Below are 27,366 nucleotides of genomic sequence, written 5' to 3' on the forward strand. Positions count from 1 at the left end.
CGAGGTGGCCGCTAGAGGAGGTTCGACTGAACAGCAATTTTACCAAGTTAGAGGACAGCTAGGGTAGACCTTTCAAACGTTGTTTCTGAATAACACTCAAAATATTGCCTGAGTCAATTTTCGTGCGTAAAGAACACAATACGAGGATATGCTAAAACTCCTGATCCGCCAACTATTCTAAGCACAGTTCAACAAGATGCTAACGTATAACCTTGTCGTGTTCGAGTAAACCACGATAGTGCATTTTTATCAGAAACTTTTCTTCGAAAAAAAAGTTAAAGAAAGTTAGTAAGGGGAATAGGCAATAACAATCCGTTTCGCCCTGTTTTGAGTAGCATTTTGTACCTCGCTTCAGGTAATCTTTTACCTCACTCAGAGTTCAGCCATGATAGTTCGGCGCCATGAGGTGTTTGGCCGACCAGGTTTTAGCAAGGAAGAGGACTATGATAATTGTAGTGAAGGATATGGTAAGAAATTATGTAAATGTTTAGCCTCGGTGGGATATGAGAAAGGTTTCTGTAAGTTATCGATGACAATTTGAAAATTGCCTTTTGTTATTTTTTCAAACAGCTTAAAAATGCAACAGACCGACTCGAAAGAGAAGACAACGCTCTGAGGGCATTTTTAGAGGAAATTAACAAGACACTTTCCATTAAGGTAAAATTAAATTAGAGTAGTATCCTTCATCAAACAGCTGGGCTCAGCAGTTGTTCGAAGAGTGGATAACAGTGACTCTATCCAATAAATGAATTACTATCGAATGAATAGCGTAGTATTTGTTTATCGACACCTATCCACTGGATAGCAATTTATCCGCAGGATAGCGTTATCTACCCTGAAAACAACTGAGCCCTGTGGTATCATTGACTACAGACCCACCACATGTTGTAACCATCTCTCTTGCAGGTAGACAACGTGACAAAGCTCCAAGGCCCAATCGGACCAATCGGGCTTCCCGGCTTCAACGGCTCTCAGGGACCGATAGGTCCCGCTGGACCTCCAGGATTGAATGGAACACAAGGACCCCAGGGCATCATGGGCCCCCAAGGGTTTAACGGCTCACAGGGAGCGCAAGGTCCAGCGGGTCCACAGGGATCCCAAGGAGCAGGAAACCTTTCTCAGTGTGTACACAAGACAGATTCAAAAACAGGAAGCCAAGACAAAATAACAAGCAACAGTCGTGCAGGCCCAGTTGAGGTTATCCTGGAAGAACCAAGCGTAAGTATACTCAATGCCGTCAAATGATGATTCCGAAACGAAACGGGTCACAATTAACTAACACACTACCTTATTGTACATGCCAAAGTAAATATCACCTTGCCTGGAACTAGCTTGCAACCGAGGCCAGTGTGGGGAGTCTTTTCAAATGCGCCTCCATTGCAAGCTAGTTCCAGTCCAATACCGAAAATACGAGTATGGTCTATTCTCACTAAAGTTGCATTTACGTGAACTATCAATACTCTAAAAACTTTTAATGACATATGTTGAAAACACCTTGTCGATCAGCACAGTATAAAGTACCACATGAACGTTATTCTTGATAGCTTTTGTTTGAATGGTCACACATAGGAATTTTATGCAGGGAGAAAATTAAAACCATCTAATAAATTAAAGCATTCTAAACGTACTGCTCAATAGCTTTTATTTGGTTTGTTATACACGTGATGTTCATACAGGGATTTAAATGTGTAATGTCGCCTAGTTAGCCATAGCACAACAAACAGTAACAAGCAAAAGTAGCTTTCTTTTGAATGGTCACGTACTGAATAAAGAGATAAGCATTTTCGTTTCGGTTAATTGAATTTTATCAGCATGCTTCATCTTAGGTCATGGGTGCCATAATGGCGCGTCCTATGCGCTGAATAGGCTACGTTGGATATATCAATATTTTAACATGGCTCCGAGGCTTTCAGGATAAAATTCCAATTTCTTTTGTCCCTTTAATTTAATCATTCCATAACGAGACGTGGATACAAAGAAAACGCCTCCAAATATAGGAGTTTGTCTTGAAAGCCTCGGAGCCACGTTAGAATATTAATATATCGAACGTGGCCTATTGTGAACCAGTCCAGTCCATCAATTTGAATCGAACCAAGCGTGTGTGTTCGTCTGTGGGCGTATTTGAAGAAAGCAAATAAGGTTAATCTGTGTTATTATATTTTGTTCATCATTCAGGCAACTCAGTACAAGTCTCCTTTCCTTTGAGTTAATGTATGAAACAAAATTTCTCTTTTCTTCACAGGGCAAAAGAATAGTGGGCGCGACATGCTCAACGGACTTTGCTCAACAGTATTTGCTTACAACCGCCACAAACCCAGCCAACGGTCATTTATTTTACTACTGTAAGTGCTATGGACAGTATGACTCTGTCGCGCGAAGTGTGGAATGCACCATCCATTACTGGGAATGCCCGCTGAAATCTTGAAGTCTACTGATGTCCTGGTGTACGGAGGGTGTTGAGTCCAAATCCTCCGAAGGAAAAAAGATGGCGACTGTACATTTTACCACAATACCATGCGAACCTTGCGCAACTCATTAGGCGCAAGGAAAGCCAAATTTTTGCAGATGTTTCCCTTTGCTAAGGAAATTGTGTATGCTCGGGTTTGACTGAGACGTTGGAATTTTTCTGTACGATTTTATGGGCATTGTGAAAGGTTACTGGCGCTGAGAGTTATGGGTAAATGTACCAGTAACCATCTATTTCCTACGGAGGATTGCAAGACAGTGTTTATAGTCTTTTAAATCGGTTTAGATAGACCTTATATTAACACATTCCCAGGGTCTTAGCGGCATTGATCTCATACATGTAGATGACATCTGATAGAAGAGTATTGAGAGAACAAAAACTGTTATAAATCTCGCTGTGAGCAGCCTTCCTAGTGGGGTTATGACCAGGAATGAAAGAAGCAGAGCGGAGCGGGCATAACGGGGTTATTCCGCTGGCCGCTGTTGCTTTCGGCGCCCCATACTGTATAAAGAAGCTTGTTTTCAGCCCGGTAATCCCGAAGACATAACATGGGTTTAAAATATATTATCGGCTAATTAGAAAACCCCTACCTGTTATATAGCCAATAACCCACCGTAACCATAAAAATTGCAATTTTCTCGATTGTAATTGGTTTAAAAAACTCTTATTTTCCACTATTTCACCTGCCAGGTTGTTATCGGACATGCATTTTGTTATCGGAAAGTTCAATAAGCCAATCACATTCAAAGATAAGACCAAAGAAGACACGTACAAATTACTTTGAATATTCATTTTTTTAATCGCTACATAACTGACTGTAATGATATTCCATCGAATATTATGCATGCACCTTCATTAAGCAGTTTTAAATCCTATCTATTAGATCAGTTGTGTCAATTTTAAATCAGGTGTAACTCGTGAGTGACATGCATGAAATTTAATTAGGTTAGCTTTGGGCCGTATTTAAATCTTATTTCATAATTTTTAGTGTCAATTTTAGTATGCAATTTAATAAGGCTAGTTTTGGGCCGCACTTAAATTTTAAATTTCACTTCTTAATATTTTTAGAATGTTTAATATCAAAGAATGTTGTTTGTATGGGAATTTAGTTTCCCCCAGTTACTCTCCAGTCATGTGCTTCTTCTAATTTCTGTGATTTAGTTACTTGTACTAGCATGACAAAGTATTATTAAACTTAAACTTAAACTTAAACTTAAACTTAAACTTAAAGTTGTAGTTTAATCAACCAATCACAACCTTGGTCACATTTAAACAATTTACGTTTTCTTTGTCAGTCTTTTAATGCAAATTTTCCCTTTCTTTCATAACTTGACTATTCTTCTTTTCCCGGAAACTGTGATTTTCATGATTAATTGTTAATAAGACTTCGTGTCGTCCAATTCGGTGTGTAATCATACTCGTGATAAACAAATCGGACTCCCGCTGCGCGGTCCGGTCCGATTTTGTTATCACTCGTATGATTACAGACCGAATTGGACTCCACTCAGCAGTCCTATTACCATTACTAAACGTAATATTCATTTTGTTATCAATCAAAGAAGAAAATGTTACGAGGGTAATCGCACTGATTTATCATGATTGATATTAAATTATACCTATAACATTAAGGTCCTAGAGATGCACTTGATATTCAATTATGAACTTTATTGTCATAATTACTAAGACTTTCTTACGTAATGAATGATCTTTATTTAAATAAAACATAAATACGCGTAATTTGCGATCTTCGTTTTCCTGGCTTAATTGAATAGCTGCCAACATTAACAGCCAAAAAAAAAAAAAAAAAAAAAAAAATGAATAGAAACTACGTAAAACTCCTGGGTTACTTTGTTTCACGATTGCGAGTTATCGGAACCTAGCGCTGGAAAGCTGTTAGATAGTCAGGGTCTGTAAACTGGACAACTGGATGATGTATTTTCCAGAGTCTTATTGCCTCAGTTGTCATTAGTTAATAATCACTTGCATATAACAAACCGGTGAAAAGTGCCATCTATGTGCTCTGATTGGCTATTCCATCTCTAGGTATCCACTGCCTTTCACCTCAGAACTAAACAAAATGGCTTCCCATTTTGCTCAAGTGTAGTTTTTTTTTTTTTTTTGAATACAGATATTGTTTTTTTTGTAAGCAAGGTCGCCAGACCACTCTGCCTAATCAGACACAGGTTAGTTCACAGTTCACCTGTGCTTCTCTGATAGTAAATGTGTGGTTCAAAATGTTTTGTTTTCTACCGCGAGCCTAAAAGGACCTACTTTACGGTTTGGGCATCTTAAAAGGTTTAGCCTACATTTTTCAAGTTCGTCGTTTGTAATCCGTGGCATTCTTCTCCAAATCCTCAACAAACCATGTTCCTTTATGGATTGATTTTTATCTCTTTTCAGTTTTTCGATCTTAGGTAAACTACTATTTTCAGGTCATGGCCATAATAACTCAAAATACCGTTGCTGAGTTCCTTTATGTACACTGCGTTACTCGATTTTTTATCACGCATTGAAAAAGCTTAAATATTACGCCCCTCGAAACAAATGTCATATAACAACCTTACTGGCTTCTCTTTACGACCCCATCTCAGCACGCTACTTTCCTCGATATCCACGTTAAGGGGGCCTCTGTAGAAAGGTTCGACAAAATTAATACTTTTCCAGAAACTTGGTCACAATGAACACATGCCAAGTGGAAATTTGGTCATTTTACTTCTTTTCATCTACTCCAAAATCTCTGAACTAGTTGATATTTTGCTTATTTTAGTGGCAAGATTCTAATCTGTTGGGAATGTTAACCTGGGAGCAGTATGATCCACGCCGCAATTATAAGGAAATTATCTTTATTTTTCTTTTGATGTTATTTGTATAAGAACAGGTAAGGTGCTATTCTCACAAAGCTTGCCTAGGGTAGAGGGAAGAATTACATATGCTTATGTACATGGACATCAACATTGCATTTAGATGTGACTTTCTCTCGTAAATTATGAAATGGTTTTAGACGAACTGACATCTGACATCTGACATCTTTTGAATGACAAGGCCTCTAACAGAAAATAATCAGATGGTAATGATCAGCGGCCTGAAGAGTATTATTACGGGTCTTGGGCATGCTATTTCCAGCTGACAAGTGATATATGAAAGATCATATATTTGGACTACGAAGAAAGATATGAAGACATGGTTAATCATTGCTCTGCGATACCGGTACAGCAAGGCGATATGTTGTGTGCATAACTGCGATGATCAGTCATGTCCTCTTATTATTTCCAACGTGTCGAATATTTACCATGAGCAAGGAGAAATTCTAGCTTTAAAGGAAAAAAGCAGAAATATTTAGTACATGTAGTAGTCTATGCACAATGTTACTCGCTCGCCGATAGAGCTTCAAAACAGGATCTCGACAGCGTGTCGAGTGGGAAACAGCGAACTAATCAACAAACACGGTCGACACTTTCGACCATGTGCTTTCTTGTTTATTACACTTATACCGCAAGGGCTTATGGGAGTTACAACTCTAGAGGGATTATGGGTCTCGACCCTCACAACAACACAAGTAAATAGTGTTTTTCACGCTTTCTGAGTGGTTTAACTCGGAGGTAATTCTCAAAGTGCTATTCACTTCCGAGCAGACTGAAATGAAATTTCCTACATGTTTGTTTATTGTCAGAAATAAAGACATATTTTGGTCCGGTAGTTTTTCAGTTTGTGTGGTATATACTAAAATGATTAATCATCTCAGTGTCGGTGAAAGTGGTGGATATTTACCTCTACTTCCTCCAGGTAAATAACTATTAAATATAGAACAGAAATAACTGACAAGAATAGGGAGAGAGATAGGAGAAAGAAAATTAAAAACTGGGACCATGCATCGCAGAACTGCATGTTAACTTACATAGATACCAGTTAATAACCTCGTTATTCGTAGTCGACAAAATCATCCAAAAAATTAAAGCCTGGTCCCAGTGGTTGAGAGACTGGATAACACTATCCACCGAATAAAGAAGTGTTAACAAAAAAAATCACGCTATCCGCTGGTTAGCGATTTATCCGGTGAATAGCGTTATCCACCTTTCGAACAATCCGGGCCTGGGGCTCGTTTCTCGAAGGTCCCGAGAAATTTTCGCACCCGAAAAGCTGTAACAAAATCTCAAACCTTATGACTTCAGAGCTGTTTTATATATGCACATATTCTCAATATAAACGGAAGTTCCCTTCATACAAAAAGTCTCAAGCGTATACACCTCTCTGTCTAGATCTTTAAATACCGATTAACCAAAGATGGCTTTGAGGGCCCGAAAAGTTTCCGGGGCTTTCGAGAAACGGCCCCGAATCTTTTAAAGCATCGATCACTTTTTAATTAGTCAATATCCGTCCAATGAAGATGCATAACGATGACAGAGTTTTAAAAGCGAATGTGCCCAAAAATCAAATATTTTCAAAATATGGTGGCAACAGCCAAAAAATAAATTCGCTCATACTCTCAGGTTAGGTAGGCCTTAGTGTCAAACAAATCACGACAGACTTCGTTTGGCTGAATATCGATTTATTTACGAGAAGATAGATCATAACCGAATTCCGTCAAAATGCCGCTTTTGGAGCTCAAAAACCATTTTAGACTACTGATAGGGAAAGATAAATGTAAATATGATCACGTGCTACCTGGGCCGCAGTCGTCCTGAGTTGGGTGTAACCTCTGGAGATAAAGTAATATAGAAATAAATATCTGTAGAGCTAGGGTGGGTACTACGAAAACTCGGCCTCGCAATAATGGAAATAAAAAGTGAATATTTTTTTGGAACGAAACTCAGTTTCGACACAGTAACGGATCGATTAGTTCACAGTCCAAGGGTTTATGCGTGACACGTCACGAAGGCAAAACTTTGTGTGACAGGTGAAAAACAACTAAAAGACATACGTGATTCGTGAATTCATGAAACAGTATGGATAAAAACAGCTAAAAATATAAGTGGCACGTGAATTTTGTTAAAATTTGTGCGTGAAACGCGAACAATCTCCCTACCTCCCCTCCAAAGTTACTTTGCCGCAGTTTTCGATTTCAGTTCACCTCGTTTTGAATTTAAAGTTAATTTGCGTTATTCCGCCAAACGAGGGACAGATGTCCTTGAAATAACCCCATTTTTGGCCGCATCTGATTCGGTGTTCAGTTCAAGACTTATATTTAAACAAAGTTATCTTACGTGGAGTGTTTACAGCCTCATTTTCAACGAGATGGGAACAGAGAAACCTCGAATCAGAAAACCCCGAAATACGCTTTGTGAACAACTCAAGATCAGGAGGCGGCGCAGCACTATTCCTCTAAGTTATATTGCTTTTATGTGAACGATGCAACAATTCAGTTCAGCACTCAGCAGGACTGCAGCCCTGTTTTTTGATACAGCGACATAAAGGTAAGAGGATGTTATATTAAATAAATTGCACACTGGACTTCAAATGCGAAACAATCGAGTTTGCGTGTTGTATGTGTTCCGGCCAATTAACGGCACCGTCGAATCGGTGCATTTTATCCAACTTTCAAATTTGATTAAAGCGCTCCGAATCATTTCCCCAAAAAATCCTTTGGAGATCGATAAGGACTACTTATCGCCTTCCAAAAGCCAGATTTTCAGTCAATCATTTCGTGTAGCACATAGTTAAATAACGCGTTTCTTTTGACCTATTTTCAGTCTAGTTAAAAGTAGGTCGGATAAATTTAATTAGATTTTGCAGATAAATATAGGCAAGAATTGCTTAAATTGCTGTCAACATATATTTTGATGTTGGTTTTCAAGATTTGATAGTTTTTATTGATCTAGGTTCTTTGATTTTGTGACGTAAAGCTTTGAGATTCCTCTTAAATTTTGAGCTCCAAAAGCGGCATTTTGACGGAATTCGGCTATTATCGCTTTTCTCGTAAATAAATCGATATTCAGCCAAACGAAGTATGTCGTGATTTGTTTGACACTAAGGCCTACCTAACTTGAGAATATGAGCGAATTTATTTTTTGGCTGTTGCCACGATATGTTTCACCATTGGGAACATTCGCTCTTAAGTGGTAAGCGGGCATTCCCAGTAATGTATGATGCAGTCCACGGATTGCGAGCCAGTTCCATAGTGTCCGTAACAATCACAAAAGTAAAATTGAACACCGTCGGCGGGGTTTATGCTGCTTCTAAGAAGATACTGTTGAGCTCTGTCTGTTGAGCATGTGACGCTAATTATCCTTCTACCCTGGAAGAAAAAAAAGTACTTAAAAATTCTTTCCAGACCGACGCTATTTAAAAACATTATTACATTTCAAAATATCATGTTGAGTCTCTTGTAAGTTCTGTTTAAGAAGACATCTATGAGATGAGTTGCATTCTCTGTGAATCTTGGACCCTCTAGTTTTGAGATAAATTGAAATATATAATAGGTTATTCTACATTCGGGGTGGACGTAGACTAAATAAATAAGTGGTAGTTCGAATAACAATACTTCAAATATTACTTATTAATTACTAAATAATTACAATTCGACAATTATCTATACTGATGTAAAGCTTAGAATATCACAGAACGTCAAAAAGTCCTCAGTTCTCTTAGAGTAGAAAACAGTTACTTACACTCGGCTCTTCCAAAGTGACCGTAGTTGGAGCGGCAGGAGGAAATATTGTCACTGGATTTTGGCTTCCTGCCACCGAATCTGTCCTGTGTTCACACTGAGAAATGTTTCCTGCGCCTTGAGGTCCCTGTGGCCCGGTAAGACCTTGAGCTCCTTGTGAGCCGTTAAAGCCCTGAAGGCCCATGATACCCTGGAGTCCCTGTGTTCCATTGAATCCTGGAGGTCCAGCAGGACCAGTCGGTCCCTGAGAGCCGTTGAAACCGGGAGGACCGATTGGGCCCTGGAGCTTACTGACGTTGTCTACCTGCGAGATCGATAGTGTAACTATAAATCTCTCTTGGACAGGAAGTAGGGCTAACGTTGCATTCAGTAATTAATCAAAACAACTTATTTTCACTTTGCATGAGTTAAGTTACATTTATACCGGCTCAGATCTAATGAGAGACATGGAAAGATAATCCCGCTGGTGCTGAGTTTGAGGGAGTCAACTGTGTGCTGCTTGCCAATAAGAAAGTAAGCCTTGAGTGTCCTGAATGGGAGTGGGAAGATGCACAAATCTCATTATCAAGCTTAAATTTACCCAAATCCCATCTGTCAGCCTTTTTTTGTACCCAAATTTAGCCCCATATCAATTTTTTGTTGCAACTGCCAGTCCCAGTGATCCAAATCTCATTTGTTCACTGAAAAAACAATTGGCAAAACTCAGTTCCCATTTTACCCTTTCAAGCCCTTCAATCTATAACATTGAAATCACTCGGCAAATTGCTCGTGGAATTATTGCGAATCCATTTCATAGTAGTTAAATGTTGTAATGAACTCGGTTGAAAGTAGTGACAATAAAGGCAACAACGAAAACTGAAGCGACGAGAATTTCACTTCAGTTACATTCAATAGGCCTCGTTCGATACATCAATTTATTACATAGACACGAGTGTTTTACTGGAAAATACCGGACTTGTAAACTTCATAAGAATCAACATCCGGGACTCGGATGGCGAATTTTTAATATCCTCACTAGTGAAGGGGTGTCTGGAAAACCCGAATAGCGAATAGCGAATAGTCCCGAATAGTGCGAATAGTCTCGAATAGTGCGAATAGTGGCGAACAGTCGCGAAAAGTAGCAAATAGTGACGAAGTCGTCAATAGTCAGTGTTAATTAATTATTCAAATAAGCAACAGAATTTCAGTGAATTTATTACCTTTTATTATATAGACACGAGTGTTTTACTGGAAAATACGAAACCACATCCGGGACTCTAGTGGCGTATTTTCCATATCCTCACTAGTGAAGATATCGATGATTTGACTGATATCAAGTTTGTCTCTTAAATTGTACTTAAACTCGTTGATGTATCATCGGAACATCTTCGGGTCTTCCACGAAAGTCCTCGGCAATCTTCGTTAATCTTAGAAAATCTTCGGAACTTTTTCGGAAATGTTTGGCAACGTTCGTGTGACCCTCGTACAAGTTTTGAAGAATCTTCGGAAATCTTCGGAAAGTGGTCGGAAATCTCCGGAAAATCGTCAAAAACGCCGTCATCAGTTTGTCTATATAATAAAAAGAACATTACACGTTAGCTCGAAGATATGAATTTTATGTTCTCGTGGCAAGAATATCTCACTCGTTCGCTGCACTCACTCGTAGGGGTATCGAATGGTCCCATTCAATTTAAAAGTTCTCGCAAAATTTGGCCATTGCTCGAATTGCTCGAAAAAATTGGATGAGTGCTCGCTTGCTCGTGCTCGCAAAATTTTTGTCACTGCTCGCATGCTCGGATTCTCGTTAAAATTCCCGTATGGCAAACCTGAGAAACATTGGGGAAACATTCACGCGCTATGAATGTTTCTGGAAACATGCTTCCTCGTTTTGCTGACGTTTTATTGAAACTGACGCACGTAAAAATTCTTCGCGAAAGGCACCCGCAAAGGTAAAAAGTAATCTAGAGACATGAAGACATGTACTGAGTATTACTATTACTATTCGACCTTCAGAGCTTGTCAGAGCTGTTTGATTTCAATTGGTTAAATCCTAGAAGCCTCCAAATAAAGCTTGAATGAATGAATGAATGAATGAATAAATGAATGAATGAATGAATGAATGGATGAACTGAATGAAAGACTTTATTAAAGTGTCAATAGTATTTAGCTTAAAAAAATAAACTCATTGGGGACACTATTTACTCAATAAAATACACCTTAGCTTAAGTTAAAATTATTTACAAGTTAATGAATAATGTATAAAACAAATGCATAACTAAATAAATAAATAAATATAAAGTAAATGAAATATATGAACTTGGTAAGATTTAAAAAGCTTAAAAGATATCAAATATATATAAAATGTAAACTTTAAAACGGCCTAGTGGCATTTATCACAGTTCTTCCGTTGCGTTGATTCTTATTTCAGTCAATCGGTACGTTGGCCAATCATTAAAACCGAAGCTCGAAATGCTTGTTAGTCTAAATGCCGCGTTGTTCATATTTCCTAAAAATATTAATACAACCAAAAAAACCTTCCATGTCACAGCGCTTGAAAGTCTGGTAACTTTAAGCTTCTTCCCGTGATGTGTTCACAATGTCGGAGTAGAAAGCTTTGGATCTCCTTGAGCGTTCACCTAGTGTACCGCACAGAAGCTCAAGCGAAGCTACCTGACGTAACAGTTTGACATCGAACAAGGCATAATTGGCTGTAAGCCGCTGGGATTGGTTGAACGGTGTTAGCCAGATTACTTGGCGCAAAAGGTTTCTTTCTAATAAAAGAGAGATCTAAATTCTGCTTAGAAATTTACGAAGTGCTCGCTGCGCGCCAACTGTATTTTCTAAAGTGCTCGCTGCTCGCAAGACAAATTTGATCACTGCTTGTGCTCGCAAAAATAAACGCACTGCTCGCGTGCTCGCAAATACTCGCAAAGCCCATTCGATACCCCTACTCGTGAGATATTGCTCTTGCCACTCGCACATACAATTCATATCTTCTCGCCACCGTGTAATATCCTCTAGTTCTTCTCCGGGCTTAGGCTAGGGCTGTCCATCGCCGACATTAAGAAAACAGAAAACACAAGGATAACCTAATAAAGACGTATTTACGCTTTTGCAGCGGTTAAAACAGAAGAAATTACGTTTAGAAACTCTTTTTGTCCTGAAAAGCGTCTCTGCTTTTTAGCGGGAAAATCTCATCCTACGTTCCTGCGAGGTTGACTGCGAGATACAGGGTACCCTCTTTGCTACGAATTGCTACTATTTGCCGCTATTCGCCACCATTCGAGACTGTTCGCCACTATTCGCATCATCCGAGACTATTCGCGCTATTCGTGCTATTCGCTGTTCGCTATTCGGGACTATTCGCGACTATTCGCTATTCGCTATTCGGGTTTTCCAGACACCCCTAGTGAAGATATCAATGATTTCATTGATTTCAAGTTTGTCTCTTAAATTGTACTCAAATTCGTTGGTGCATGATCGAAACATCTTGGGATCTTCCTCGAAAGTCTTCGGCAATCTTCGTTTATCTTCGGATATCTTCCGTAATCTTAAGAAATTCTAGGGAAATGTTCGGAAACGTTCGTGTGGCCTTCGGATAAGTTTTGGAGAATCTTCGGAAATCTTCGGAAAGTAGTGGGGAATCTTCGGAAAAACGTCGTTACCAGCACGTCTATACAAGAGACCAGTACCCTCATGGATAAAGTTGTGTTGATATCGTCCAGTAGTGTTCTGATGCTGTTGTCTTCTTGATCGAGTCTTTCTTTTGTGCTGTTAAGCTGTTAGAAACGTGAAAACAGTGGAAGAATATATAGTAACTGATATGAATCCTAATTTAGACGGTATGTCTAAATGCTATCTCCCTCTTAATTGCGGTACGTCGAGTTTGTTAAGAGCTGCACAGCAAAACATGGTCTAAACAAATTTCGTCAATAAAGACAAAAGCTTCCTTACCTCTGTGTCCGTCTGAGAAATTGCCATAGATAGCTCATCCTTCGTGAGGTTCAATCTTTGCTCCAAAGTAACGAGCCCAGAGTTTAACTAGAGTGACGTGCAACGTACAAGAACTCAGCAGCAAACAAGGGACACGGAAATCGCACTATGCATGTTGTAGGTAAACATTTAGAAACATATATTTAGTATTTATCATTTTATTTCGCAAATAGGTATCTTCTTGTTCCTTCTCCGCCAGTGACCCTCCGCTTAAAGGTAGAAGTTAAGTAAAAATATGTCTAGAATGATAACGTTAATGTAACAGCTGCATTGCTGTTGTATATCAAGTGATAATAAGCGTAAAAATACAATCCTTCTGAAGGTCTGAGAAATGGAAAGAAAAAAAGTTAATAGGCTTAATTTTCGTTTTATGTTTCATCGCCTGTTGAAACAATCGCGGCAAGAAAAGATATTATTACAAAACAGAAAACGGACATTTTCAACTTATTTTAGACCTAGTCATTATTGATCCATGGAAAATTATCTTACCAAGGCCAGAAAACTGCTAGTGTTTGTCTTGAAAATGTTGAAGTTGTCTACTGTTTGGTTTGCCAACATGTGCACTGCAGCTATGGATGAACCGAGCTGCTCGATCTGACGAATAAAACAGTAATCACACGATCTAAAAGAAGCAAAAATCTACAATTACGGCCAAAAGCCTTGGGACAAATTTGCACTTTTGGCGCTTTTGCGCACACGTCACACGCGAATGCAACTTCACCTGCCTAACCTCCCCCCCCCCCCTACCCCCCATAATATTGAAAACTACTACCTGCAATTTCTTCTGATTTTCAACATTGTATTGGGTGGGGAGGGGGACCAGTGACGCGTTTTTAAAAGGAAAGCAGCGCTTTTTTCTAACTTCAGTAGTAAAACACATACAATTCGTTAAATTACATAAGTGTCCCAAGACTTCTGTCCAAGATTGTAGCTGGAGTTTAGTCGAATCTAACGCCCGCTCTCACTGATTGATTTATGGTCACCGGACAAAAATGGACAGCAATAAAGTAATTGTCGCCTGCTCTCCCACTAACTGCTTGCCATACAACTTTGCCCTAAACTCCAACTATATAACAAATCACTTACTCGCTGGTCCCTAGGGAAACAATCAGTTTTGCTTTACCTCGAATCTCGATGTTTCCTTCGCCTCCGTCTCACGAAACATCGAGATTCTCGGGAAAAGAAAAATAACTTTTCCACTCAAGAACAGTGATTAATTGTAAACTATTGCATACTATTACATCTTAGTCTTCATATATCAATATTTCATCTTACACCCCTTTGTATACCTTACATTGCTTGACTGCTTGGCCCCTCTATGATTATTCCTGGAAAGCAGTACTCTATTTAAATTTAATATTGTTTTGTATCAAACTACTTTTAGAAAATTGCTACTGGAAAAACAAAACCCAGTACCTGTTGGCAAACTTGCAATCCTATTGGCTAGCCTGGAACCTACATTTCATCCTAGGAGTGTAATTTTCGCGCGCGTGCCTTCTGGTCGTAAATTCAAACAATACTAGTCTATATTTAATAGATCAGTCACTCGGTTATCGGTACCTCACCTGCTGAAGAGCAGTAGTGTTGACTTCTTTCAGGTCACTTTGAAGTCTATTATTCTCCTGCCCTAACTCTTGTACCTAAAGTGCAGTAAAAATAAATGCCACATTTAAAAACAACGAACGCTGTAGATAGCTTTATAGTAAGCTAAGAAACGTCTAGTCTCAACGGATGAAATTTGGCCCGTCTTCTCCTTTTCTGCTATGCCATTGGCTTAGGCTATAATGCCACAGATATCGATGATGCAACAGCTTTATAACTAACATGAGGTAGGATTGGTCCAAATATAGTTTCGAAAGTAAATTGGTAAATTATCCTAGTTCACTTTGGTTACCATGAGGGTCTCAAGCATTTTCGTGTTTTTGTCGGGTGAAAAATACAGTCTCTACCTAGAGGTATGAAAACAATTATCAACTCGGCACGAAATAGTCAGAGCCAATGCGTACACTTTTATCTTGGTAATGTTCAAGTGTGAATTTTAGCGCCATTTTTTTCAAAATGGCATAGATAAATGCAAAATCCCATCTTTGATAGGGCCATTTGGATTTCAAATAATTTAGAAGCTACAGATGTGCAAATTTGACCATAGAGGTCAATTAGAATATGCCTTCAATAGAAACCTCGCGTCATGAACAAACCGAAAAAAAACAAAAAAAAAACCACCTAATTTTGTCATGGGAATAACGTGTCCTCTCAAAACCTATGTATAAACCGTTCTCGTTAATTGACTCAGACGTTATTGGTTATTCACTGCGATTTACCTGGTCTGAAAAAGTTGTGTTTAACATGCCAATGACGTTTTGTAAGTTGCCAACTGAAGATTTCAGGTTTTCATCGGTGGAATTTAAACTTCTCTTAATTGTTAAGAGATCATCTTGTACCTATGAATGGAAATGTGTGGATGAAAACTGAGGTTACAACAGAAACACATCTCTGATAGAGAGGCTTTGACTTTTAGGTCAAAAAAAAAAAAAAATAGTATTTGCTTTGATTTTACTCGCGCCACTTTGAAATCCAACGAGAAGCACAGGCAACCAATCGTGATTCGCGCGCACAAATTTTCCCGCGCTTCTCATCAGCTACCTTCATTTGCTTGGAGTTTTGATTTGTTCAATAGATTGTCTGCATGAGCCCGTTTTTATTGGCCAGAGTGATTATTTATAATTGGTTTTACAACACTCAATTAGGAAACTACTCTAATGGTACGTGTTTCATCTAATTCTGACAGAAGAAAATGGTGGCATCTGTATGCTGACTTTGCCTGGTAAACCTAGACTATTTGCATATAAAATTCGGTTTTCACATGTCAAGGCTCGTTATTCCCAAGTGGCAAGCTCTGCGTGGAGAATGTGACAGAAAAGCCAGAGATCTTGATTATATTATCATTTTTTATCAGTTTTTAATACAATCGAAAAGACGATGATTAGAAGTTCTCGACTTGGCAGCTCTGTTCCTCCCCAGAAAAGAAACCTGTTTTGCCGCAAACTGGTAAGGGTTTTCCGTAGATGATGTAATTTGCCGGGGTAAAGGTATTTTGGGGGACATAAAGGGACAAACAGACAATAACTCGGATCGAATATTTATTTCTACTTGCTCCTGGCACCACCTTATGAAATCAGTCTGTGAATTTACGCTTTTTGTTGCGCTGACTGTACCACTGTGTTTGACCCAGCTTTGTTGTTATTACCTAGTAAGCTTTGGATAGCGTCAACCTTTAATCTAAGCGGTATTCTGTCTCCACGTTCCCGCTATTTGTTCGTGAGCCAGCCAATGTATGTGAATACAGATAGGCCCTGATAGCTCACCATTCTAAGACTTAATTTATGAGGAATTTTGTGAAGCCCGTTTGAAGAAATTGAGAGGTTTTTTGTGACGCTTGTTTGGCGAATTTCAAAATTATCGGCCTTTTAATTTTCCAGAACATGTTGATATCTTAAACAATTTTCATATTATAGGATCTAAATTTCAAAATTCAAATGTATCGGTTAAAAATTCTTGTCAAAAGCATGATTCACAAATTTTCCTAAAGTACGCATAAACATGACCAGATGTATATCTCGACAATGTTGGCCACTCCCAGACCTACCTCTAGTGTAGTAGTAACCAATGTGCCGTTGAGCTTATCGAGGTTGCTTCGTGTTGCTCCTAGAACTGATGACAACTGGTTTGTGTCAGAGTCAAGATTGTCGATCTGAAATGGTAAATAAATGAGGATAGCACCTTGGTCAAAAGTAGTACATGATGCAGGTGGGTAAGTTTTCATATCTGTGGTGTGAAAAATAATTAAATGGGTCGGCCTGCCTACCTAGGTTGATATCTCCTCATTAAATATAGCCGGGATAGTTCACCAGTTGCGTCTTTGCATTGCACGTTTCTCAGTGTAATGTTAAATTCGGTTAACATAAACTTATGATGTTTATGGTACACGCAATTCGATCACTTAATTGACCTCGTTGGTATTCGTTCAACCGTCGTTCAACAACTCTTGTTTAATTTTAAAAACAGAAATTGAAAATCCGGTACCTTACGAGTATTTTTTTGTAAGGAATCTTCTAGAAAAAAGATCTGTAACAAAGAAACAGAAAAGCAAACAAACAAACAAACAAGCAAGCAACGGCACCATCTAAGTGGACAAATTTTAAAAAGTAAACGTAAAACATAAAGAGTACTGAATAGACTGGCTTACCCTTGTTTTCAGGGTTGTGTTGACATCTGACAAAGATTTCTGAAAATCACTATCTGCAGCTTGCAACTCACTCCTAGTTGAGCTTAGGTCTGTCCTTAGCACTTGAAACTCTGTCGCTCTCTGTTAAAAAAGTATAATGATAAAAACAATAAAGTTAGAGATCTCAATGGCTTATCCTTATTCCTAGTTTCAAATGCTAATATAATGAACTTCGAAATTGTAGCGCACCAAATTGCGTACAGAAGAAGTTTATCATTTGATTGTGTATCACGGGTCAAGCCTCACCAGTTTAAAGGATACCTCGGTAGTGTTCGTGAAGTTGTTAAATTTCCTTTCCATCTCATTAGCCAATGTAAATACAACTTCTATAGTCGAATCCAGTTGCTGTACCTAAAATTGTTCAATCAGAAACTAAAATATACAACTGCTATATGGTGAAACCGTCAAGCAAGTAAATTTGTGCAAATTCAAGTTAAATATTGTTTTGGTTCGGAATTCCTCCTGATATTTCGCGAGAAAACAGGATACTTGTAAGGATATTTTAAATTATTATGTCTCTCAGTTAGTACGCGCGCTGTGGTTGGTCAGTTTAGCGGGCAGTATTCTCGTGTACGGCCCGCATGAAATTTAAAGTTGTTTTTGTTGCCAAACTGTTCCGTGATTTATCGCCAAGTGTTCTTAACTTTTATAGCAAATAAAAGTTTAAAACTTTCTTATACTCTAAATTGTATATCAAAGCGTGCTAACGACTTAAAAGCGATTTTAAATTGGCTCGTTTTGCTTTCGAGGTGCGTCAGAAATCTTAAGCCGGATGTTCCGTGTGGATAGAAATTGTTCCCGAACCCGTCAGGCGCTTCTCGCTTGGGCCATAAATCGATGGGGGAAAAAAACTCGGTTCGTAACTTACAGTGCGGACTGAGAAGACGAAGTTAGTAAGAACTATATACTCTAAGGCAATATTTGTAGGAATATTGAATCATAAGGTAAATCGAGCTAAAAGTTAAGACAGTGATTGAAAACTAATAGTTTGTACGCTAGTAATGAATTAAGCAAAATGATAATTTTTTCCATCTAGTCTTGCGATCTTTCATTCGGTTTAGCTCCGTTCTTTTCTTACAAGTGTCCTGGACATTTTCGCTTCAAACACTTACAAACGTCGAGGTCACAAAAAAAACTGGACTGGCGTTAAATTTTTGCGTTTGATCGATGCGTTGCGGATGTGAACTTTAAGGTGGCTCCATACAAAATGATCACACAACCAATCACAGGGCACATTATATGATCAACATTTTACATAATTAAGAGTAATTGCCACTAAAAATCAAAGAAATCGTGGCCACGGTCGAAAAATCGATTTCGCTCATACTTTGCCAGTTTGAAGGCCTAGGTAAGTAACTGAAGGAAATCAAGTTAGTTTTTTGAAATATCCAATATAACGGCAGAAATTCACGAAAAACGGTTATCGCACCGAAAGCTCAGATTTCACTTCGCGATAATCCGAAATTTTACACTTTTCAGCTTCTTGCTATACAGTCGTTTACATCGCTGTGAAATGTTCTCAACTTTAAATGTATACATTGATTCTGCCTTAATCAAGAGATAGTGATAATTTTTATTTCTTTTGTTTTCTGGCCGATCTGAGCCCCGATTAAGTAGACATACTTTTCTAATTGAAACAAAACTCAAAAGTTATGCAAATTCAGTGAGGAAAAACGCTGACCGCTAGTGCTTCAAATCGTCTGATATTCTAGTAAAAGACAGCTCAGTGGATGAATTTTAGGCTTACCGATTCATTTTTGTGGGATCTACCCGCAATTTTGCATGGACGCCGATCAAAAATCGAGAAAATTGCAATTCAGCCCCTTTGAAATTTGCAATGTAACGCAACACGCTAAAGTAGGTAAAAATCTTTTGTTGCTTGAGACAGGACAATCAAAGCCTATTACTGTCTTTAACGTTTGAAATGCTTTAGAAATAGTATTTAACTTAGAAATTGCCTGTAATAGGGAAGAAACACGAGTAGAACGAAACTTAATCACTCCCTAACTCTCCCTGTTTTGTGTCACGCATGATACACTTGGCCGATGCTACGATCTTGGAAATGACAACTGTGGCGAAGGTCAAGTAATTTATGCAGCTTCGGGGTAGTGACGGAGTGTTTGAAGCGTTCAAAGTATTTCCCCACCAGTTGTTCTTAGATTCCCTTTGCGCTTAGATAACTCCTCCCAGAAGCAATTCAAATCTGCAGGAGCAAGGGTATTCGGGACGGTTAAAACGCACTGTTCAGCTTTCTCAAATAACAACGCGTACCATAGAGCTTTACACTGCAGTCCACGGTGCTACTATGCAGCGAGTACGTGACGGACTTGGCAGATGCGCCAAATCTGTAGGAGATGATGGAGCGGCTTTCTCCATAACTTAACCTTCAATCGCTTTTTCAAATTATGCGATATTCAGCTATCAGGTTGCTTTCCCTTGAAGCTTCGTCCAGTACAAAAAAGCCTACCTGTGCATTCAGCTCATTGATCGGGGTGGAAAAAGAGACGTCAGTATCAGTTTCATGATCAACTTGCAGGGCGAGAAAGGAGGAGAAAAGAGTTGAATTGCATTGACAACGCTGGGGTGGGAATGAGAAAAAACTCCTGATAAAAATTGCCTTGTTTACAAACCAAATTTGTGACGTCACGGTTGGTTTTCATTGCTATTTAGCACTAAAGCATGAAGCATTTTTGTAGCCAATGACATGTCGGTATATCTTTAACCTAGCTACCTTGTGGTTTACACCTCTGAAAAAGTTAGTGCTACCTACTCTTTATCATACTTTATCATGTAGTCTTGTGGATCGTTTTATACCACCAACTACTGCCTCATTCAGTTGACGAGCCTTTCTTCGACCCTGGTTTAACAAGCTTTTCAGTTCAAACAAGTTAACAAGAAATAATTCGAAAACACAAGTATCCTGTAAGATGTTGGATGTTGCAACAAGGTGGCCAAACGTAATTAAGCAAATTGCGTGTGCGCAACATTGGTGATATTCTTGCGCGCGTCAATTTTTTTCCCTTGCTTCTAGTCCAGTTCTGGCCCTTTCTCTGTCACGAAACGTCGGGAGAGAGCCGAGAGAGAGGGACCCTCCCTCTCTACGTTGCGTGACAAGGAGAGGGCCAGAACAGGACTACCTTGCTTCTGGCTAGTCATTGAGGGTGTGACCATTAAAACTACGGAAATTATTTCTTTATTATTCCTAAAGTATTTGCTTACCTCGACTTCCTTTAATGATGAACAATTTTAGCACAAGAACTGGCGTGTTGCTTTTTATCTGGTTAGACTGATTTAAAGTACAAGCCGGCAGGTGCAAGTCAAGGCGGAATATGCGTTGTTATCATTGAGGAGAGTTTCTGGTTCTCTGTTCATCAAAGACTTCAGTCGTCACTGGCGCGCCTGAGCCCACAGGTAAGAACTGTTCTGAATCTTCTAGTAAATTCACGGACTTGAATAAATTTTCATTTGCCGTGTGTGTAACTTCCACAGATACTTGGGTGACATGAATCAACTTCTGGACCTGTACCTAATCGGGAGCCGGTCCTGGGCTCCTGACCTAACCAATGAGATTGTCGATTCCAAGAAGTCTCTCGGTTTCTCGAGACGCACACACTCGCCAAAAATATTCTTCACGTATGTCTCAATGCGATAAAATCTGAAGGACTTTTAGTGGCTTTTGATATCCTTATTACACTGTATGAGCGGTAAGACCGTAACTGCGTGCCGGCACAAATTCCACCGTATTGAAGAACGAACTCGCGCGGGGCGTCTCTAACTCATTCAGCTTACTTCGATTCTTCTTTGATAAGTGCGTTGTTTGCTTGGTTATCGATACAACATTAACTTTTCGTGGGAATAGATAGCCTCCTCAGTACTGGCTAGCGACGGCATAAAGCTTGTAATCCCTGACATCGTTCCAATATGTATATACTAGGGTATCTAAAAGATAGTAATGCTGCGGCACATTCTGTTGATAGTGACATATTTAATGCCGTGATTCATCTATCTGCGCGTTTCAAGACTTAAATTAACTGTTATTTCTCAAAGTAGTGTCAAATCGTGGTGTCCCTTAAAATCTGTCCTTGTATGCATCAACTTCATGCATGATGACGCATCGATGGCGAGGTGTGACAAAGGATCGAGACAAAAAAGCACATTGTTATCTGAAGTATGTTTGGACATAAAACGATACACATCAGCCTCCCCTTTACCAGATTGCGAAAATCGAAAGATGTGGAAATTGTAGGAGCAGAAATCTAACTTATAAATTCTATACTGGTACGCATTAAATATCTCTAGAACTTGACAGACTGTGTCGAGAACGTGTTCATCGCGATGTGTGAAAATGCTCAAGCTTTAGCTTAAATTCATGTTTCGATGAAAAGGAATAGATTGCAGCATATATGAAATCAGCGTGTTCCACGGTTTTCGTTTGTTTTAATTATTCTACAGGCTTTAGTAACGACGATTTCTCTTCATTTAAGAATTCGACGAAGGAGGCGAGACTGCTGAGAAATGACATACTAAGATTAAGATGTCACAATTAATCGTGCAGATTTACAAACTTTCACATACCGCATAGCAAGAGTTGTAAAAGTCAAGCACGATCTTCTTCACATCGCTTTACAGGTAAATCAGAGCAAACTTTCCCAGTGGAATCCACGCGAAAAAGGACGACGGCTCGACAAGTATGACATCCTCTTGTTGTTCGAGGCGCAATGCACTCCGGTAAAAGTGGCGCAGTGCAGTCTGGTTAACTGCAATGCATTCTGGTAAAAAGTGATGAATTCGAGAATTCGTACCCCCTTCTATATATTCTTCTTAAATCCTGATTATGTTGCTGCTCGCTCGCTCCGCTCGCTCCGCAGCAACTATTGGGACCTTTTACACTTCGTTCGGCGGTTTAACTGGGCAATCTTCTCTTATTAGTGCATGATTTCGCACATCAACAACAAAGATCTTGTTATTAAAATTTGACTCATTTTGAACGGTGAAAAAATGGTTTCAAATTTGTTTCCCTTGGAAAATCGCTCGAGCGTGACACCGGGCAGCGAGAAGATGGAGAGTGCTGTACGGGTCCGCAAATGATCCCGGACCGCAAATGATCCCGGACCGCAAATGATCCCCAAATTGAACCGCAAATGATCCCGGACCGGAAATGATCCCCATATTGGACCGCAAATGATCCCGATCAAAAGATAAGGAATGGCATGGATTTATATCAGAGGAAGGTGAGAACATGTGCAAAAATTATGAACTAAAAAACAAGTTTTATCATTTTACAAAAAAATATTCCACAGTTGCTGTTTTGTTCTTCGAGCATTACAGATCGTTTTCACTGTCACGCAATAAAAAAAAAGTAATAAATCGAAAACCAGCCAATGGAAAAAGCTAAGAAATTGTGATGTACGATATAGAAGATAACTAAACAAGACACTTCTCCAAGATTTAGGCCTGTGCGTTTCCCCAAACTTCAGAAATTCGTCGTAAATGTTTCCCAGAAATTTACAGAGCCCAGTAAGAAAACGCCATGTTGGTATACATCCGTGGGACACCAATATGGCGGCGGGAATATAGTGTAAACATCTGGTACTTACTTTGGCTTTCTAGGCGACTGATTATCGGTACTAAACAAACAAGCATTTACATAAGCACTTTTCCTAGAGCTCTAACTTCTAAAAAGACTCAAAATCATGAGATAAGTATATATTTTTCAACAAACTCGATCGTAGCCTTGTGTCACGCAACCTCAATAACCCTGAAATTCAAAATGCTCTGGTTTCCAAACGAAGTACGCTAATTGTAAACAGATATAAATATACCGCCTCTTATGCCTGATGAGGATAAAAGCACGTTACGTGAAGTCGATCTATTGAATTAGAAGTCTTAGAAAAACACATACTTGTAAACATTCTCGAAATCCCGGTGGCGATAGTATCAAACATCTATCAAACAGCTAACTTATCAAAGCGAAGTGCAAGCCTTGGCCTTGCTTGGTCATGAGGCTGAACTTCATAACTATAGCTTGGAATTTTGGCTTCTTAGAATACTCAAGTAGTCATTTCTGAGGAATTAAAGCCAAAATACGAGCAAGGAAAAATTACAAAATAAATTTGTTCAAATTTCCAGGGCTACACACTAGGTGTTTTACAGAGTGATGAAGCGTTGTAGGCTTGTGGGTCTACTCAGGTGACAGCGCCTTCCTTAATAGTTGCTTCGTGGTTAAATTTTAGTTGAAAACTTTAGACGAGTGGCGTTAATGGCTGATGAAATGTGATTTAACTATAACACCGAAATATCAATGTTTAACAAAGCAGGATATGTAGCATATGTTACACTGATCATAATTTTACTGAGAATTGCAAAGAAATGCAAGCCAAGTCGTGTTTTGATGATTGAGTGGTGATATTCATAACATCGTAGTTAACAACAAAATTTAGTCGAAAGTATGAAAAAAAAAGCGAGTTGTTAGCCATTATAATTATAAGATGGCTTTAATAAAAGCATCGGTATTCACGTACGCCAATTCCCTATCCACACCATCCCATCATCCATGCCATTCTCTATTTTTCAGTCGGGATCATTTGCGGTCCCTATCGGGGATCATTTCCGGTCTGGGATCATTTGCGGTCCAATTTGGGGATCATTTGCGGTCCGGGATCATTTGCGGTCCCGGGATCATTTGCGCACCCGTACAGTGCGATTTAAAAGTTTGGTGTTTCTTTTTCTCTTTTTTTAAACTCTTGTCGGCGATTTTTTAAGTTAAATACTACTTTTAAAGCTTTTCAAATGTAAAAGACATTAATAGGCTTTGATTGTCCTGTCTCAAGCCAACAAAAATTGTCTTACCTATTTTAGCGTGTTGCGTTACATTGCAAATTTCAAAGGGGCTGAATTGCAATTTTCTCGATTTTTGATCGGCGTTCATGCAAAATTGCTGGTAGATCCCACAAAAATGAAACTGTAGGCCTACAGCTCATTGATTGAACTGTCTTTTGCTAGAATATCAGGCAATTTGAAGCACTAGCGGTCAGCGTTTTTCCTCACTGAATTTGCATAACTTTTGAGTTTTGTTTTAATTAGAAAAGTATGGCTACTTAATCGGGGCTCAGTTCGGCCAGAAAACAAAAGAAATAAAAATTATCACTATCTCTTGATTAAGGCAGAATCAATGTATACATTTAAAGTTGAGAACATTTCACAGCGATGTAAACGACTGTGTAGCAAGAAGCTGAAAAGTGTAAAATTTCGGATTATCGCGAAGTGAAATCTGAGCTTTCGGTGCGATAACCGTTTTTCGTGAATTTCTGCCGTTATATTGGATATTTCAAAAAACTAACTTGATTTCCTTCAGTTACTTACCTAGGCCTTCAAACTGGCAAAGTATGAGCGAAATCGATTTTTCGACCGTGGCCACATTTTTAGAATTTTCCTTGATTTTTACTGACATTTACTCTTAAATAACTAAGAAGATTTTTAGATCTGTAAACCTTGAACACAAAAGTCGTGTTACCTTGTCGTCCATCGTTCGATCTGTCTTCTCAATGGAACTTTGTAATTTCTGCTCGGAGTCCAACAACTGCAAAATTGTTTTATTTATGTTGAGAATAATAGAAAAAGAAGTAACTAAGCAATTAATCCTCAGCATATGCATGCTTAGGCAATAACAACAGCAACGACAACGCCAATAGACCAATTTCGATATATTAAAATTCAGCCTAAAACAACAGACGTCAGTACGAGGCTCTGAGGAATAACTACAGAGTTTGTGGGGTTTATTCCCCAGAGCCTCGTTCTGAGGTCTATTGTGTTAGGCTGAATTTTAATATATCGAAATTGGTCCATTGCGACAGCAACATCAACAAAAGAACAGAACAAATTCATAAAGTGCAGTTCTAAACACAACAGTTAAGAGTATATTTCTACCGTTTTCAGAAGCACAATCCTTAGAGAGAAAAAAAGGTTAAAAGTAGAATTCTACATTTTGTTGAAAGAGTACAATGGGACAAACCTTTGTGGTTAGATTGAGCTTTGTTTCTTGAAGTGAAGAAGCTAAATCGCTGTCACTCATCTGGAGTTGACTTTCGGTCACGTTCAACTACAATAGTCCAAACGGCAATTAGAAAAAAGAACTAACGGAAATAGAGACCCCGATCAGAAATTCTGTTACACACGTCTAAATTCCCAAACAAAGTTTTGACCTACTGCGCATGGTGAGCAAACTTTGTTACAAGGAAACAAAAGCAACTATTTCTAGCTAAGCTTATGTTGGCTCAGGCGAACCTTTGGCAAAGCTAAGCTGAGGGTAAGCTAAATTAAATTAAGCCTAACCAAAGTAGAGTAGATGAAACGAAACAACAAATAACAGGAATCAGCGTGGAATTGCTCTTGATCAGAGACATTCTGACCTCCAGAGGACCTCTAGAAAGTTCTCAGGAATATCCGGGTATTTTCAGAAAATAAAATAGAAATTTTCGACTCGACATATCTTTTTTGGAAATCTCGATCGCTTTGTGCGGGAGTTTTTCAGGAGTGGCGTCCAAGAGATTTGAAATCCGGACCTCCAAAGTTGAATAAATTTCCTGCGCAGACTTGACAAATATTTGGTTTTAAGAAATAACACTCCAGGATTCCACGCCTCCTTATTCAGCTCATACTTTCACCAGCTGATATTCCCTCAGTGCAAATGCTAAATGTTTCATGATTACCTTATAAAGAATAGTTAACGTCTCGTTTCTAATAGTTCTTTGAAGGCGATCATAGTTTAAATCATCTGCTGTTTGAAGTTTAACTTCAGTCGATTCTATCTAAAGAATAATAACAAGACAATAAATTGTTATTACGTCTTGAATTTACGTCTCGCGGTCAAGTAAATTCCAACTTTGATTCATGACGATACGGAAAAGAAGATCATAAACAACAACAACCAAAAACAAACATCTGATACGCTAGATATTAAATAGAAATGCACGTACCTTCATTGATAGATTGTTGCATTTTTCTTCAAGATTTTGGAGGGATGAACGAATTTCTTTGAGCTCATTGGTTTTCTCTGCCTACGAACGAGCATAAGAATGAAAGTGGATTGATTCTTTCATGTGTGGCTAACAATTAGCAGGCCCGCACACTTAAAAGCCAGTTGTAACAGTCGTTTAATTTGGCTCAACTCATACAGTTCCCTGGGTTTTTGTATGATTGTTGTATGCACGTATGATACAGTTAGCACTTAACTAAAATCTTTTCGTTACCATGTGAAAAAGCTTGTAATTAGTTATAAAGGAAACTCGGCAGCCGTATCAGTTCTAATTGACAATGGACATATTTAGCCTTTGAAACACGTGATCGCTAGCTCTTGCCGTCTTTGTCGCACTCTCGGAAGGAAGGGAAGTTGGCGCTGGTGGAACCCTTAGGCTATTTGAGGCATAACAAAAAGCACTCTGACGCATGTTCTTACCAAACCCAGTTGGAGGCTTGTGACGTTTTCCTGAAGGAGCTTGATCCTAGCTAACACTTCACTCTCTGAACCTGTCGTAAGACTTATAGGGGAGGCTAAAAGAAAAAAAGATCAACTTCACATTCTTGATGAGCCGTTGATTATTATACTCTTAAGAAAATGAAGGGAGGAAAGACTGATATCTACACGTAAGACCGTACTTTCTTTAGAATTCAAACATACAGGAAATAGAAAGGAAAAATCTCTTTTGTGCCCACTTTTTTCTTTTAATACTGCTCTGATCACCATAGACGCTCACGAAATTTATTGTCAATATTCAAGTTATGTAAGCTCTTCTTTGAAGATTTTTGTTCTCCGCTTCTTGTTTGTTTGTCACTTAGATAACTAGCATTTTCACTCGTAGAGGTATGAATTTCTGGTGAGTTTAAGTTAATTCCTCTGAAATAAAAGTGACAATATATTTTTGTTCAAACTTTGTCCACTGAATATTTGTCATATGATAACTTCAATTTTGAAATAAAAAAGGGGGGTGCCCATGCTCCTTAAGGAGCAGTGAGGCATTGAAAATACCCCATTTTGGCATT

The 27,366-nt window shown here is 38.8% G+C and overlaps 2 protein-coding genes across 2 annotated transcripts in view; one reads left to right on the forward strand and one right to left on the reverse strand.

Moving 5' to 3' along the window:
* The window catches only part of LOC145484798 (uncharacterized), a 39,312-nt gene extending 36,122 nt beyond the window's left edge, over positions 1-3,190 (forward strand). The window contains exons 6-7 of the mRNA XM_081463432.1: positions 907-1,218; positions 2,243-3,190. Of these exons, the coding sequence (XP_081319558.1) occupies positions 907-1,218; positions 2,243-2,425 (495 nt within the window). The 3' untranslated portion in view covers positions 2,426-3,190. The remainder of the gene's footprint in view (positions 1-906; positions 1,219-2,242) is intronic.
* A 5,326-nt stretch (positions 3,191-8,516) lies between these two features.
* On the reverse strand, positions 8,517-26,715 carry LOC145485584 (uncharacterized). The gene is made up of 13 exons (XM_081464231.1): positions 26,304-26,715; positions 25,340-25,426; positions 24,794-24,907; positions 17,590-17,679; positions 17,290-17,409; positions 16,690-16,794; positions 15,365-15,484; positions 13,533-13,637; positions 13,005-13,091; positions 12,743-12,829; positions 9,069-9,375; positions 8,958-8,967; positions 8,517-8,742 (listed from the first exon to the last, which is right to left on the reverse strand). Exons 1-13 carry the CDS (start codon positions 26,307-26,309, stop codon positions 8,517-8,519), a joined length of 1,464 nt encoding a protein of 487 aa, XP_081320357.1. The 5' UTR covers positions 26,310-26,715.
* Positions 26,716-27,366: the final 651 nt, after the last annotated feature.

The sequence above is a fragment of the Orbicella franksi genome, chromosome 4 (assembly GCF_964199315.1).
Source record: "Orbicella franksi chromosome 4, jaOrbFran1.1, whole genome shotgun sequence".
Taxonomy (NCBI): domain Eukaryota; kingdom Metazoa; phylum Cnidaria; class Anthozoa; order Scleractinia; family Merulinidae; genus Orbicella; species Orbicella franksi.